The following is a 13,128-nucleotide window of genomic DNA, read 5'->3' as shown; positions in this document are numbered from 1 at the left end:
ACCGTGGCCGGGCTGGTGGGAATCCATATAATATATTATAATGCCAAAAAAAAAACACACCATGATTACCTATTGATGCTTGAAGCGTCGTTGTTTCGCGAGGGCTGGGAGGGCGGAACGTGTACTCGGTACTCATGGATGGATGGGTAGACAGAAGGTCGGACAGATGGATCATCATCTGCATGGATAGATACGTTTTGTCCACAGAAGTAGTACTTCGGCAGAGTACCTACAGGTATGTATGTATAGTATAATAGATCAGATTTCAATTTCCCTTCCATTCCCACTTGGAGTATCGTGTCGTATCGTATACCACATGCCATCATATCGCACCTTGTCTCATTGGGTACATACAGAGGCACTAAGGTACCATTTGTACTCCTCATATCCACCGTGTCATAACGAGATAGGTAAGAGGGTCTTCAAAGAAGAGAGAGAGATGGAAATAGAGAAAGAAAGCGTCCAAGTCTCGTATGGATGGAAGGGCATCAAACGGATCGTCTAGTGTCCTCCAGTGTCCTGGGGACCTCGTACTCTTCTAATGCCAATGCCATGATGCGTGTGACCTGCATGCACCCTTTTTGCCCCGGCGCCAAACAACATCCTTCTGTGTCATTCGTTGTGCACATTTTCCTTTCCTCATAACCACAATCGCTAGCTAGATATCAAATGCCCAAGTCACCGGGCAAAACTTGAGTAGTCCGCCGCCGGCCCCGTCTTCATGTCAGCCTCCGTCACTCAATCGCAAAGCCTTCGCTCCGGGCCTTGATCACCTTTTCAAAGTTCACCTCCTCGTCCAAGCCTCCCTCTAACAGCTTCACCCCCGTCACGTCCACATCCACAAACGTCCTGCTCATCTCGAAATTTACCGTCATGGGGAAGAACTCCGCATCGTCATCCGCCTGGGCCTCAAATTCGAAACTGCCAGAGCTCGTCTCGGCGTCAATGACGCCGATGGTCCATTCTAATGAGTCGCCTGTGACTTGATATACGGCGTCAAAGGATGAAACACTGGGTTCTGACGAAGAGTAAGGGATGGTAAGGGTGACATCCCTGAGAGTTGTCGAGGCGGGGTTAGTGAGTTCGTACTCTATTGTGATGGTATAGGTGCCATCGGAGGACGACTTGTTGACCCACGCTGTCAGTGTTAGGGGAAGGACGTCGGTGTTGTGGTCTGCGGGCGCGGTCACGCGCCATCTTAAAACACCGATGCTGTTGTTGAGAGGGAACCGCTTGGTAGTGTCTTTCAGCTGGATGATCTTTTGACTGGTGAAGAGACCCTTGTCCACATTGGGGTGTGTCCGGAATTGGGCTTTCAGAGGGCCTTCGACGGCTTGGACGGAGAGGGCGAGCTTGGTCAGGGCTGAATCACTGATTTTCAATTGTAGATCCCCCTTGACCTCCATAGACTTCAGAGCGCCTTCGCGCGAAAGTTTGGCCGAAAACGTCTCTGCAATAGTGACCAGGATAGGTGTGGTCGGAGAGGATAGCGTTGCGTCGTGAGTGCTCGCGGTAGGTAGGCCACGGACAGGTAGTTCCGCTGAAGGCTCGACTGCGGGTACCTCTTCCGTACCTATTTCCTGCTGAACTTGTGCAAACGCATTTGACGTCTTGGATTTCTTGCCCAGCTGCATACCCTTTGTGGACCGTGCCGTGAACTTGTTGGAAGTCTTGTTCTTTTCAGCTTCGTAGCTGTCGTAAGAGCTCTCTGGCCGTGTCGGCGGTGTATAGACAGGTTGCTGAGGCATCTTCGGTGCGATGCCACGGCCGTACGCGGCAGAGCGCGCAGCCTCTTTCCGCTGAAGTTCGAGTTGTTTCGCCTTGCGCTTCCGCTCTTCTGACGCTTCCAGCTCTTTGTTACGGGCAATGATTTCTTGAATTCTCTCTTCGTGGGATTCCATCTCGAGGAAGGTCTTGATTTGGCTCAGGGAGAGGTTTTCCCTGTAGCCCATGGTGACGAGCTCGTCGAAGGCGGAAAGAAGCTCAAATGCATTGCGCAGGATTTCGCGTTCCTCGGCTTTCTTACAGATGGATGTGACCACCTGGCCGAATAAGTGTAGACTGTCAATGTCCTGGAGGATATTGGACTGTTTGTTTGTGATGAGGACGAGGTATAGTTCGTCGAGAGGCTGGTAGACAAAACGGACATTCTCTTGCTCGACGGTTGTGTGTTGTGTAGAGGAGTCGGCGAGCTTGGGGAACGAGGCGAGGAGGGCTTCAATGCGAGACTTGGGAATCTCTCTGAACGAGCGAGAGAGCAGCGGTTTGCCGCCTCGCGTACATATTGAAGCAGCAAGAACAACCATGGTGAAGATGGGGGATTATATTCGTTGGTGAGTGAGTGGGTGTGTCGGGGTAATTGGGGGGAAGAAGTGAGGCCAGATGTGTATATCGCAGACGCCAAGGCATCTCACCCCCGATCGGGAAAGAGGGTGATGCCGCCCTTGCTCACCCTCCATCTACCACACATCTTGACTTTTCTGTGGTTATGCATTATGCACCCTTGAGTGGGCGTTTCTCAATCTCGTCGTATCCTTTCGTCTCATGGGACAGGTCAGAAAAAGCTCGTCTCGGTCCCGTCTTGGATGTTTGACCTGTAGGTAAGCCATTACCAATCCGTCCCCCTCCCTTAATGGCCACGTTGCGGGGACGGCTGAGATGTGTTTAAAGGGTTCGACATGTCAAGTGTGACGAAACAAAACCAGCCTGCCGACAGTGCACGGTAACGGGACGTACCTGTGATGGCTATGTCGTGGTCCAACCGCGCCAGGCTCCCTCGCTCACGTGGAAGCCCCCAGCGACCGTCCTTGGGATGGCGTTGTCGACCCTGCCACACGACGAGAAGCCAAGGGGTCTGGGACTCTTTTGTCTCGATGCCTTTCGTTCTCACGTCATCGGCGCACTTTTCGATGACCCTTCACGACGTCTCGAGCACCTGATACTGCAGGCACTTCACCAGGAGTCGTGCGTGCGCCACGCCGCGGCCGCGCTCACAATCCATCAGCTCCAAATCTCGTCGCGGTGGCCAGCTGGCAGCGATGGTGATGGTGTCACGACGTTTGGCCTCAGGTCCTACGGTCTCTCCATTCGAGATCTGCGGAGGCTGTTGCTGCGGCAGCCCGATCGACACGCCGCTGAGGTCGCCTTGGTGTGCGCCCTGCTGGGCATTTGTTACGAACTCGCCCAGGGCGCTTACAACGAGGCACGACTCCATTTGGAGAATGGCCTGCGTGTCTGCTCGTCCTTGGCCGGTGAGAGCTCAGTGCTTCCTCTCCCCCTCTTCGTTTACATCCTTAACATACTGGCCGTGTTCGTCTGACATGTAAGGTCAACAGTCGACGAAGACATCTTCCATGCATTTGCGCGTCTTGACGTCCAAGGCTCGACATTTATCGAAGGCTGGGTGCCACGACTCACGCCGCTTCTTCCGACCAACACCATCACCGCTGCCGACGACAACTACGACCGAGATGTGGTCCGGTTTGAATCCCTGGAAACTGCTCAACGCCACCTTTATGCATGTCTAAGTCGGCTGTGGTCGTTCTTAAGGGGCACTCTCGACAATTCTCATCGTTACTGGAACCCGGACGATCGACCACCGCAAATTGCAAGTCAAAGTCGGGACCTAGGGGCACATTTACGGCGATGGGGGCTGAGCTATGACGAGTTTGTAAAGCGCCTAGACAGCTTTCCAAACACGTACGCCCAAACATACTCAAACCTTCTCCGCATTCATCATCTGACCGCTAAGGTATATTTGGCGACGGCACTTTGTCCTAACGAGCTCTGCTACGATGATCATGACGATTCATTTCGCCTCATAATTTCCTTGTCTCGGTCGCTCCTAAACCACCGTCGGTCAGATGCGACTCCTGCCCTCTTTTCCTTAGGGCTGGGGATTGTCCAGCCCCTATTCTTTACTGCCACGCGATGTCGGAACCTTGGGGTCCGGGACGAAGCGATGGAGCTATTGTCGTCCATCCCGTGGACTGAAGGCGTGTGGAATGCTCCCGCCATGACCAAAATCGCTGCCGTCATCAAAGATTTGGAAGAACGTGACCTCGACCGAGCCTTCCTTGAGCAGCACCGCATACCCGAGGCGAAACGAGTTCATTCGACTGGCACTGACCTTGATCCTCGACGGCGTTCTTCTGAGGTGCACTGTGCACTGCGGCCCAGTGGTCAGACAGGGGCGTGGGAACATCACTTCTTCCAAGTCTACTGGTGATACCAATTGTAGCCAGTAGGTAAGCGCCATTAGGCACACCGTCCACTGTTTACAGACTGCCAAATCGGCCCTTGATTGCTTACAGCCTCAGTCTTGAAAATTGCGCACTCATCACCTCGGCTGGGCAAAGCGGAATTCTCCCAGAGCGGTCAATTTTGAATGCAGTACAATTAGTGGCTCCGTTGAGCTGCAATTCCCTAGGAAAGGCTTCGCTCACCAAGCGCAGACCCCCTCTCATCGCCCTTGACGACACAGGATCAATGGAAACACCAGCTGTTGCGCGACTTGGGGTTGATGTGTTCCTAGACTGGAAGACAACCCACTCTTGAACGCTGGTGCCGGGCCAAACTTTTAAGGAACCCTATCCTAATCCGTGACTGTTTGACGGCATGGCGAATCAGGTAGAAACAGTGGGCCCTCACACCTTCTCGACGGCATCGCCTCCACTTTCGCAACATGTATTTGAGACGGGACTCTGCTCGTGGGACGAGGCTCGAGAGGCATCTCTACAATTTTATCGAGCATTCAGAATCAGGAGGTTCGATTCCTATTTCTTTCCTACTGTGGCCATTGTAAGCACAAGAGCACCCAACGGATTCCTTAGTTCGAACTACCACACATCGGAGTACGCAACGAGCCTGAAGATGCGACTTGTCAACCTGACAATGTGGCTAGGGTTCGCCCAAGTTGGGATGAGTGCCGCCAGCAAAGGTTTCGATACTTTCTTGGGCTCGATTTTTGATGAACGACTCGATCCGACGATCTACGCACCCCTGGATCACCACGAAATTAGCGACGACCTCTCTGCACTCTGCCAGAATTCGACAAACGGGTCGTTGCTGGTTGCAGCGCGTGTAGCGTCGATCCATGCTGATGAACCACTGTTTACATATTCTTACTCCACGGATCCGAAGCAGATTGTCGACCCCGACACCGTCTTCCGTGTGGGCAGCATATCCAAACTATTCACTGTCTATACGATACTGGTCTCTCAGGGCCACAGCATCTTTGCCCAGTGGATTGGAGACCTGCTCCCGGAATTCGCCACATCCAAACCCCCGAGCGACACTCGCGAGCTTCCAGCAAAATGGTCAGAAGTCACGATTGGGGCACTCGCATCACACTTGGCGGGCATCGCTAGAGACTGTAAGGTTGTCACCTTGCCGCATTATCTGGTCTCTTTTGACGTACTGACGGCCGCTCTTTTTTCCTCTAGACAATTTGGGTGACCTGGCAGCGCTCCCCAATAAGCCCAGCGGCCTCCCCAACATCCCGCCGTCCGACCTCCCTGGATGTGCCAATGAAAGCCATGTACCGACTTGTTCCCGCTCAGGTTAGACGAACACTCGAAGGCCTTTTTCATAGTTTTGACTTGCAAACAAACTCATCTGACTGGGACATGACACAGACTTCATGACTACATTGAAGCAGCGAGACGCCGTCTTCGAGACGTTTCACACACCGGCGTATTCAAACAATGCCTTTCGACTGCTCGGATATGTCGTGGAGACGATCTCAAACACGAGCTATGCCACTGCCCTTCAACAGTTGGTACTACACCCGTTAGGTCTGAAAATGACCTTTGTACGTCAACCACCGAACGACGTCCGTAGCGCCATTCCTGGAGACACGACTAGCTCCGGCTGGTCCCAGGACTTGGGAGATGAGACACCGTAAGTGAAATATCGCAGCCGGAGCAACTTGGCAAGTTTTTCTGACCGTCGGCAGCTCTGGGGGTCTCTACTCGACCACCAGGGACCTGTGCTCCTTTGGTCTTGCGATCCTGAGCAAGAGGCAGCTCTCATCCGGGGATACGAGGCGCTGGTTGAAACCGTGGACACATACCGCCTCACTATTCCTCTCAGTCGGCGCCCCGTGGGAAATATACCGCGCCGAGGTTTCCGGCCGTGTTGTTGACCTGTACTGTAAATCCGGAAGCACTGGCGCCTACAACTCGTGGCTAATCTTGGTTCCGGATTTTGGCATCGTCATTTCAGAACTGGTCGCCGCGTCCGAGCCGGCCAGCGAGCTGCCTCTCCGCCTGGCTGACGTTGTCACGGCCCACACTCTCCGTACCATCTCTAGTCGCCAAGCGCAGACTCGAGGGCTGCTGGGGTGGTACAGTACTGCCAACGTCACCAACGCGACGGCAGGCGGCAGCACGTTGGAACTGACACTACCTTCGAATGGGCCAGGTCTCGAGATTCGCAACTGGGTCAGCTACGGCGTTGATTTTCTGCAGGTCGCCAACGACTACTCTCGCTCCTCTGGGAGTGGGACTCTTAAGTCTGTGCGCCTTTATCCCGCCATCATCGACCGGGGTGGCAAAGAGCTGAGGTATCGCGCGGTCTTCCTGACCGAAAGCAGCCCTGAGTCAGGCCTGAGTATTACCCACTCCAAGGGCATCCCTCGTCTCTTTGGTCAAGCTACCGAGGCGTGGGATGATGTGGACCAATTCACGTACGGCGGACAGCCTCTGGACGAGTTTATCTTCAAAGTGGAGCAAGAGAGCCGTATTGCTAGTGTCCATGTCCCTGGATTGAGGGTTACCATGGCTAAAAGGGAGGTTTAGAGCTTTGAAAGACCGCTCCTCGGCGCTATATCTGCGTCTCATCGATCAGTGTCACAGTAGTATCTGTGTTTTGGGCAGTCTGTTGAGGCCTCATAACGAGGATCTGTGCTGTAGTTGTCTTACGCAATGCCACGACAACCTAGTCTCTATAGACAGGAGAATGTCGACGCTGGCAATTGAGGCAGGACAATATCATTTGATTTCCTCCAAGAGAACGAGACGAGACGCAGCGTATGCGGGCAGTGTTCGACCCGCAAACACTTCTGTTGTCCCTGAAAAATGTCGTCAACCGCTCGTCGAGGCTGTGAAATGGAGTCCAAGGTCTCGAATGAAGATTGCTTCCACCAGTGTTGAACCGACATTATCGACGTCGACCCTGATTTGGTTCGATTTCGGGGATTGTGGACATCTGGCTCGGTTTGCGGAGTCTGTGAGTGAGAAAGCTTCCGGTCGCGCTATTCCCAATCAGGCAGATTCTAGACGACCTGGCAAATCAGAAGCCTCGAGGCCAAGTTTGTTGCCTGCCACCCAGTCCACCCTACCTAGCATGACATACAGGGCTGAGCGAAACACGGGGTTTGTGCCTATGTACTACTACACCGTGGCGGCGTCTGTGAAATTGACATGAGCAATCCGTTGTGGCGGTGCCAGAAAGCCCCCCCATCTTCGACTTCGAGGAGAAGATGGAGGAGGATACAGACGACATATAAGGAGTGTCAAAGGCACCCTCGCCGTGGACAACTTCTCCCTCGTTGAAATCAACACTTCGGACACAAGTGTGTCGAGAGAAACAATTTCACCTTCTCAACCCCCAATCCAGTCTGTAAATCGTCCATGGACAAGGAACACGCCAAGGGAACTCCCCCGAGAGGACAGGACACGCGGAGCTTCGAGGCGAAGCTAGTCGGTTAGTACCTCGTGTCTTGATAGAATGACCAAAAAATCATCGCGGCTCATATGGTGTGTGTTGTTGGCAGAATCTCTAGATCAGCCGCCGACTTACAATGACGCCGGCCCGCCTCGCGTCGCCATGCAGGCCCCAGGGCAACCGCCGCACGATCACCGAATGTGCATGCCGTTGGACCAACTGCGCGACGTGCCTGGCCCTATTCAGTGCCCGTACTGCGGGTTTCAAGGCGTGACCAGAGTCGAGCACGTCGCCGGTCGGCGGACCCGGTAAGTTTCCCACCAACAATTTTCGCTGGCACCTGTCGATTTTTTGAGAAGAAAGAAGATTGGGAAATATCTGACCTCCCAGTGCCGGACTAGACGATCAGCCGGACTCCTCTTCGCCGCCACGGTGGTCCTCGCCCCGGTCCCCTATCTCACCAACGGCACCAAGGACGTCCGCCACTTCTGCGCAAACTGTCGAGTGTGCGTCGCCGTCTGGCTGAACGAGAGAAACTCCCCGGGCCAGACACATGTCGTGGCACATCAGAACCGAGTGGGTGGGACATAGCCGCTCGGTCTGACGACCGCCGCGAGGCGTCTTTGGTGTTGGGGGGGGGGGGGGGTGCCTCGCCAGCAGGTCGTCTTGAAAAGTGGCATCGTTCCCTCCCCCCTGGCGGGAGTATGTCGAGGGCTCAGAGCACTTCGACTATTATTGCTTGTGCTGCCACCAAGCCTTGGGAGTGAGGGACACAACGCTGCCTCAGTGTGGCGTCGAGTGGTGCGGATCAATCAAGGGACCCAAGTCACGATATGCGAACCCAGTAGCAATGGACCGTCACTCGTTCAACTTGTATGGGATTAGTAGTTCGGTATATCGACCAGTGGTTCTGAAGCTTCGCACCCTAACGCGGGTTGTAACTCGAGGGCACATTGACCCATCTCAAACTGGGATCGGGGCGATATCTTGGTAGAGGCGCCGCAAGCAAGATCACAAGGTCACGGAGAGTACCAAATGGTGAACGAATATTTGACTCGCTCTAAATGAATGAATTCCGAACATGGCGTGTTGAGATAGCAACCCTCAGACAAAACACCCCCAGAACAACCTGTAGGAATACCCCTGCCGCCCATGACACCCGCCCTTGTCGTGTTTTCCTTCTGCCGCATTGTCTTCTGTGAAACCAGTGCAATCGTTCCCGTCGTATTCCATAGCGAAGCAGCACACCTTGGGTATATCTCGTACAATCTTGTGGATATTCTTTGCAATGAACCACGCTGCCCAATAACACTTACTCGTACCTGGGTGGCGGTACATTGTAGTAGCTAGCTATGCTCTCGGGTCGCTGGATGCCTGTCGCGCTGTTCGAGTCGCTGTCCCAGCGCGTGGTCGGAGGCCTCTCGTCGTTGCCCAACAAAGTCTGGTTCTGATCAGCCGTTGCCTCGTAACCGGGACTGTTGTAGTATGGGTGTTCTTTGTGCTTTGGCGGGTCTTGGGTAGAACCATTGTCCAGGCCGGGATCTTCTTCAGACGGATCTTCTCCCTCGTTATTTCCTTCGGCTTTGGCGCGTCGTGCACGCCTCCGTATCATAATACGGAGGCCAATTCCAACGAGGGTTAGGAGGAGACTAATACTGCTGAGAACAATGATGACTATTCGCCACGCTTTGCTCTTCTTGTGGTCGCCATCGTTGACGATCACGAGACGGGTTTTTCTTGCAACGAGATCCATTGCGCGAATATGGACGGTGGACATGAATTGGACAACAAGAATGCTGGCTCGAGAGGGACGGGCAGGGCGCTAACCCCCGTACGATTGATCGGTGACCTAGTTGTCGTGGAACTCGATTTCTTATGATGGCAACAGATGTAACTTCTTCAACTTCGGACAACGCCAAACCTCAACCACCTGGCAACCGTTGGAAAAAGTGACTTTTAGCGCGGCGAGACTCTCCGTTACTGTACGCAACGGCGGACGTCCAAAAAGAGATCACGGGTGTAAATGGGGGAAGCAACAAGGGAATAAGAATGATTATAGGCAAGCAGAGCAGGCAGTGGGCGAGCGAAAAGAGACAAAGTACTCGATACTGTTGTTGAAAGGAAGGACTCGACGTTCCAAATCACCATCCGGGAGCTGAAAAGACATAGTGGGATTCCAGAGGGGGGCATCCTTTGCAATAGTAATACGAGGCATGGTCGAGCTGAACCTAGAGCCAAGATAGGGGCCCGCTATCGAGAGCAACATTGGGTATACGGGGAAGGAAGAGAAGGTAGAGCCAAATCCGCAGGAATTGCGCCAGCCTTGATTTGGGGGCTAGCGCAGGCGGCGCAAGGACGGATTGTGCCTGACATGTCACATGACACACTTCTGCACTTCTGCACTGGGCTTCTCGTGTCACATGACCAGTTGTCTACAGTACGATACATGTGCTTGTTTTGCTGTGCCATGTGGACAATACTACTAATTTTGGATCCTACAGCAAATACGTACGAGGCCGCCGTACCTGGACCTGCCATAGCCGCCTATTCGTACCTCCCCGTACGAGGATGGATTTCTAGAGGAAGAAGACAAGTCCGTCCTCCAGACCTGACCTATACCGAATCTAGAATATGGAGGGCGCCAGAAACTGGAATCCGGCCAATCACCTCGCAGAATTGGCTTTGTCATCCAGGGATCGATTCCATCTCCACCCACCGAATCCTAAATTAAATCCTTCTCTCCTCGCAATTTCGCCTGAGGGCTGACCTCTTCGTGTACCGAGTACAATGAATGTTGGAGGTGCGGCTGAGCGGACCGACGAAATTCATCCGGAAGAGTGTGGTTTATGGAACCCCGAGCCAAGAGGTCGAGATTCGAGAAGTCCTCGCTTAAGGTGTGTGTGAAGTATCTTGGCCCTCGACCTGGGGTCTAAAGCTACGCCTATATCGGTCGCAGCCCATTTCCTCTGCGAACACACTCGTCCAGACGTACTACTGGGCCCCGGCGGTGCTACGCTGTGCTGGACGAGACTCAGTACGAGCAGATCGATGAGCGGACAGTACGTGTCTCGGGGGCCAAGTTTGCCCCCGAACCAGAAGGAGGGTACACCGTCAAGCTCGAGGGCGCGCGGAACCGCGGCTTCCACACAATCTTCATCGGAGCCAGGCGCGACCCGATACTCATCTCCCAACTCGACCCCTGGATTGGGTGGATTAAGGGTGAAGTTTCCCGACTTTCCCTGGGATCTAAAGATTCACACCTATGGGGTCAACGGTGTGATGGGTCATCTCGAGCCGGACGACCGCCTACCCAAGGAAGTGGGCATCGCAGGACAGGTCCGGGCGGAGACGCAAGACCAGGCCAACCAGGTCGCCAGCATGGTCAAGTTCTCCTTTACCCATGCTGCGTATCCCGGCCAGGTCGCCACGGGGGGGCAACTTTGCCTGGCCGTTCACCCCGTCTGAGGTTCCCATGGGCCCGTCCTCCGAATTTTGCGTTTATCACCTTATGCACAAGACAGATCCGCTCGAATTATTCCCTGTCCGCGTATACACCGTTGAGGGATATAATTCGTTTGTCAGGAAGGAAGTGTCTGGTTCAGGTGAGTGTCGTATGCCGTTTCTAACAGAGCAGAAGGAAGAAAAGATCGGTGGGGATGTCCCCAAGTTCCCCAACCATATCAAACTGGTGTAACTGACCCGAGGATGCCTACTCCAGCAGCAATTCCATCCAAGTCTTTGCCGTCACGAGGAACAACGGCGGGCGCCAGTAAGCTCAAACCCCAGGTGGGGGATCCGGCGAAAAGGTACTACCTCACCCTGGAACCGGCGCTGGGGACGTGATACCTCGGCGACGTGGCGACGGTGGTCCGCAGCAAAAACGCCGGGCCGTACCAACGGACCTTTGACGTTATGTTCCCGAGTCAGCGGGTCTATGAGAAGGTGAAAAGCATGGGACTGCAGTTGGCCGAGACGATGGCCAGGTTGTACCGGATCCCGCTTGAGCGAGTGGTGACGTTCATGTACTTTGACCAGGCCATGGCATACAGGGCGACTATCACTCGGGCTGCAGCGTCAGGGGGGTTCGGAGAGACAGACACGCATGCCTCCCAGCAACATGTGCCGTTGTTGTACCTGAGCTTGCCGTTGGCCAGGCAGGACTCGACTTCTCGCGTGAATGGGCTTCGCTCACCCCCCAGGGCTATGCTGCACACGGCAAAACAGGGGGATGGTTTTCGGTCGGTGATCTAGGTTGCCTTCGCGTAGAATTTTCCTTGTGTGAACCGTCACAGAGCAGGTATATCATCTATGATCTCTCAGATACTACAGTCCCAGGACTAACTTTCTATCACCTTTCTAATGACCCGTCCTCAATCGCTGGCATGGTGGCCGTTTGCCTGACTGCTCGTCTGCGAGATAATCGCGTCGCGGAGCAGCTTCTTCAGCTCCTCGCCGTCACGGAAGAAGATGCGTAGGCTTTCATTGATCTTTTCCGTCGCCATCACATCCATGAAGAGGTCGAGTCTGAACCTCGCTTCGTCTTGCAGATATCCAGAAGACGCCTTGTGAGGATCAAGATGATCTAAAGAGAAAAGGTCATGTTGGCGGACCCGCACAAGTCACAATGCGAACGACGAGTGACTTACTATTCTTGGCAAGTAGACGAGGTTTGACCGCGTAGTCTGCATTCTTCAGCTCCTCGAGCACCGCGACGTGGATGGTCATGAGATCGACGCCCGCGAGATGGACGCACTCGTCAATACTGCGCAGACTGGCTGCCATGATCTCGGTCTTGACTCCCGACGCCTTGTAGTACCGGAAGATGTCCGACACCAGCTGGACGCCCGGGTCTTTGGGCCCGGTGTAGTCTTTGCCCGGGAAATACTTCTGGAACCAGTCCATGGTGCGCCCCACGAAGGGCGAGATCACCGACGCCCCGGCCTCGGCGGCGAGCTTCGCCTGGACCATCGAGAACAGCACCGTCATGTTGCAGTGGATGCCCTCGCGCTCGAGCACCCGGCACGCCTGCAGCCCTTCCCACGTGGACGCGATCTTGATCAGCACCCGCTCCCGGCCGACGCCGCGTGTCTCGTACAGGCGGACCACGTCCCGCGCGGCGGCGACGGTCCTGTCGCGGTCGAACGAGTACGCCGCGTCGACCTCGGTGGACACGCGGCCCGGGAGGCGCTGGAGGATCTCCGCGCCAAAGGACACCATCAGGTGCAGCGCGGCGTGCTGGACCCGGCCTTCGAGGTCTGGTGCTTGGGAGATGCCGTAGGCCGCTGCGGCGGGTATCGTGTGGGTGTACTTTTGCAGCTTGACCGCGTTCAGGATATGCGAGGGATTGGTCGTGCCATCTTGCGGCGAGTACTGGCTGATCGTTTCGAAGTCGCCCGTGTCACATACTATCGTAGTATATTTCCGCAATTGCTCAAGCGTAGACATCACGACAAGGCAGGC

The 13,128-nt window shown here is 54.6% G+C and overlaps 8 protein-coding genes across 8 annotated transcripts; 5 read left to right on the top strand and 3 right to left on the bottom strand.

Annotated features, from left to right (window-relative positions):
* Positions 1-734: 734 nt before the first annotated feature.
* Z517_04467 (uncharacterized protein) lies at positions 735-2,306 on the bottom strand (the record flags this gene model as incomplete). The annotated part of the gene is made up of 1 exon (XM_013429796.1): positions 735-2,306. The coding sequence occupies one exon, from the start codon at positions 2,304-2,306 to the stop codon at positions 735-737; it is 1,572 nt and encodes a 523-aa protein (XP_013285250.1).
* Positions 2,307-2,678: 372 nt separating this feature from the next.
* On the top strand, positions 2,679-4,228 carry Z517_04466 (uncharacterized protein; the record flags this gene model as incomplete). Its single annotated transcript, XM_013429795.1, has 3 exons — positions 2,679-2,715; positions 2,799-3,251; positions 3,336-4,228. The coding sequence occupies 3 exons, from the start codon at positions 2,679-2,681 to the stop codon at positions 4,226-4,228; spliced, it is 1,383 nt and encodes a 460-aa protein (XP_013285249.1).
* Positions 4,229-4,893: 665 nt separating this feature from the next.
* On the top strand, positions 4,894-6,800 carry Z517_04465 (uncharacterized protein; the record flags this gene model as incomplete). Its single annotated transcript, XM_013429794.1, has 4 exons — positions 4,894-5,374; positions 5,445-5,561; positions 5,637-5,901; positions 5,957-6,800. 4 exons carry the CDS (start codon positions 4,894-4,896, stop codon positions 6,798-6,800), a joined length of 1,707 nt encoding a protein of 568 aa, XP_013285248.1.
* A 1,030-nt stretch (positions 6,801-7,830) lies between these two features.
* Positions 7,831-8,259, top strand: Z517_04464 (uncharacterized protein; the record flags this gene model as incomplete). The annotated part of the gene is made up of 2 exons (XM_013429793.1): positions 7,831-7,976; positions 8,070-8,259. 2 exons carry the CDS (start codon positions 7,831-7,833, stop codon positions 8,257-8,259), a joined length of 336 nt encoding a protein of 111 aa, XP_013285247.1.
* A 721-nt stretch (positions 8,260-8,980) lies between these two features.
* Positions 8,981-9,421, bottom strand: Z517_04463 (uncharacterized protein; the record flags this gene model as incomplete). The annotated part of the gene is made up of 1 exon (XM_013429792.1): positions 8,981-9,421. One exon carries the CDS (start codon positions 9,419-9,421, stop codon positions 8,981-8,983), a length of 441 nt encoding a protein of 146 aa, XP_013285246.1.
* A 1,034-nt stretch (positions 9,422-10,455) lies between these two features.
* On the top strand, positions 10,456-11,133 carry Z517_04462 (uncharacterized protein; the record flags this gene model as incomplete). Its single annotated transcript, XM_013429791.1, has 2 exons — positions 10,456-10,564; positions 10,655-11,133. 2 exons carry the CDS (start codon positions 10,456-10,458, stop codon positions 11,131-11,133), a joined length of 588 nt encoding a protein of 195 aa, XP_013285245.1.
* Positions 11,134-11,140: 7 nt separating this feature from the next.
* Positions 11,141-11,362, top strand: Z517_04461 (uncharacterized protein; the record flags this gene model as incomplete). The annotated part of the gene is made up of 2 exons (XM_013429790.1): positions 11,141-11,270; positions 11,298-11,362. The coding sequence occupies 2 exons, from the start codon at positions 11,141-11,143 to the stop codon at positions 11,360-11,362; spliced, it is 195 nt and encodes a 64-aa protein (XP_013285244.1).
* Positions 11,363-12,038: 676 nt separating this feature from the next.
* Z517_04460 (transaldolase) lies at positions 12,039-13,113 on the bottom strand (the record flags this gene model as incomplete). Its single annotated transcript, XM_013429789.1, has 2 exons — positions 12,039-12,250; positions 12,315-13,113. 2 exons carry the CDS (start codon positions 13,111-13,113, stop codon positions 12,039-12,041), a joined length of 1,011 nt encoding a protein of 336 aa, XP_013285243.1.
* Between the last annotated feature and the right edge of the window lie 15 nt (positions 13,114-13,128).

Source organism: Fonsecaea pedrosoi (assembly GCF_000835455.1).
Source record: "Fonsecaea pedrosoi CBS 271.37 unplaced genomic scaffold supercont1.3, whole genome shotgun sequence".
In the NCBI taxonomy this organism is placed as follows: Eukaryota; Fungi; Ascomycota; class Eurotiomycetes; order Chaetothyriales; family Herpotrichiellaceae; genus Fonsecaea; species Fonsecaea pedrosoi.
The sequence above is the reverse complement of the archived record's forward strand: the minus strand, read 5'-3'. Positions and strand labels throughout refer to the sequence as shown.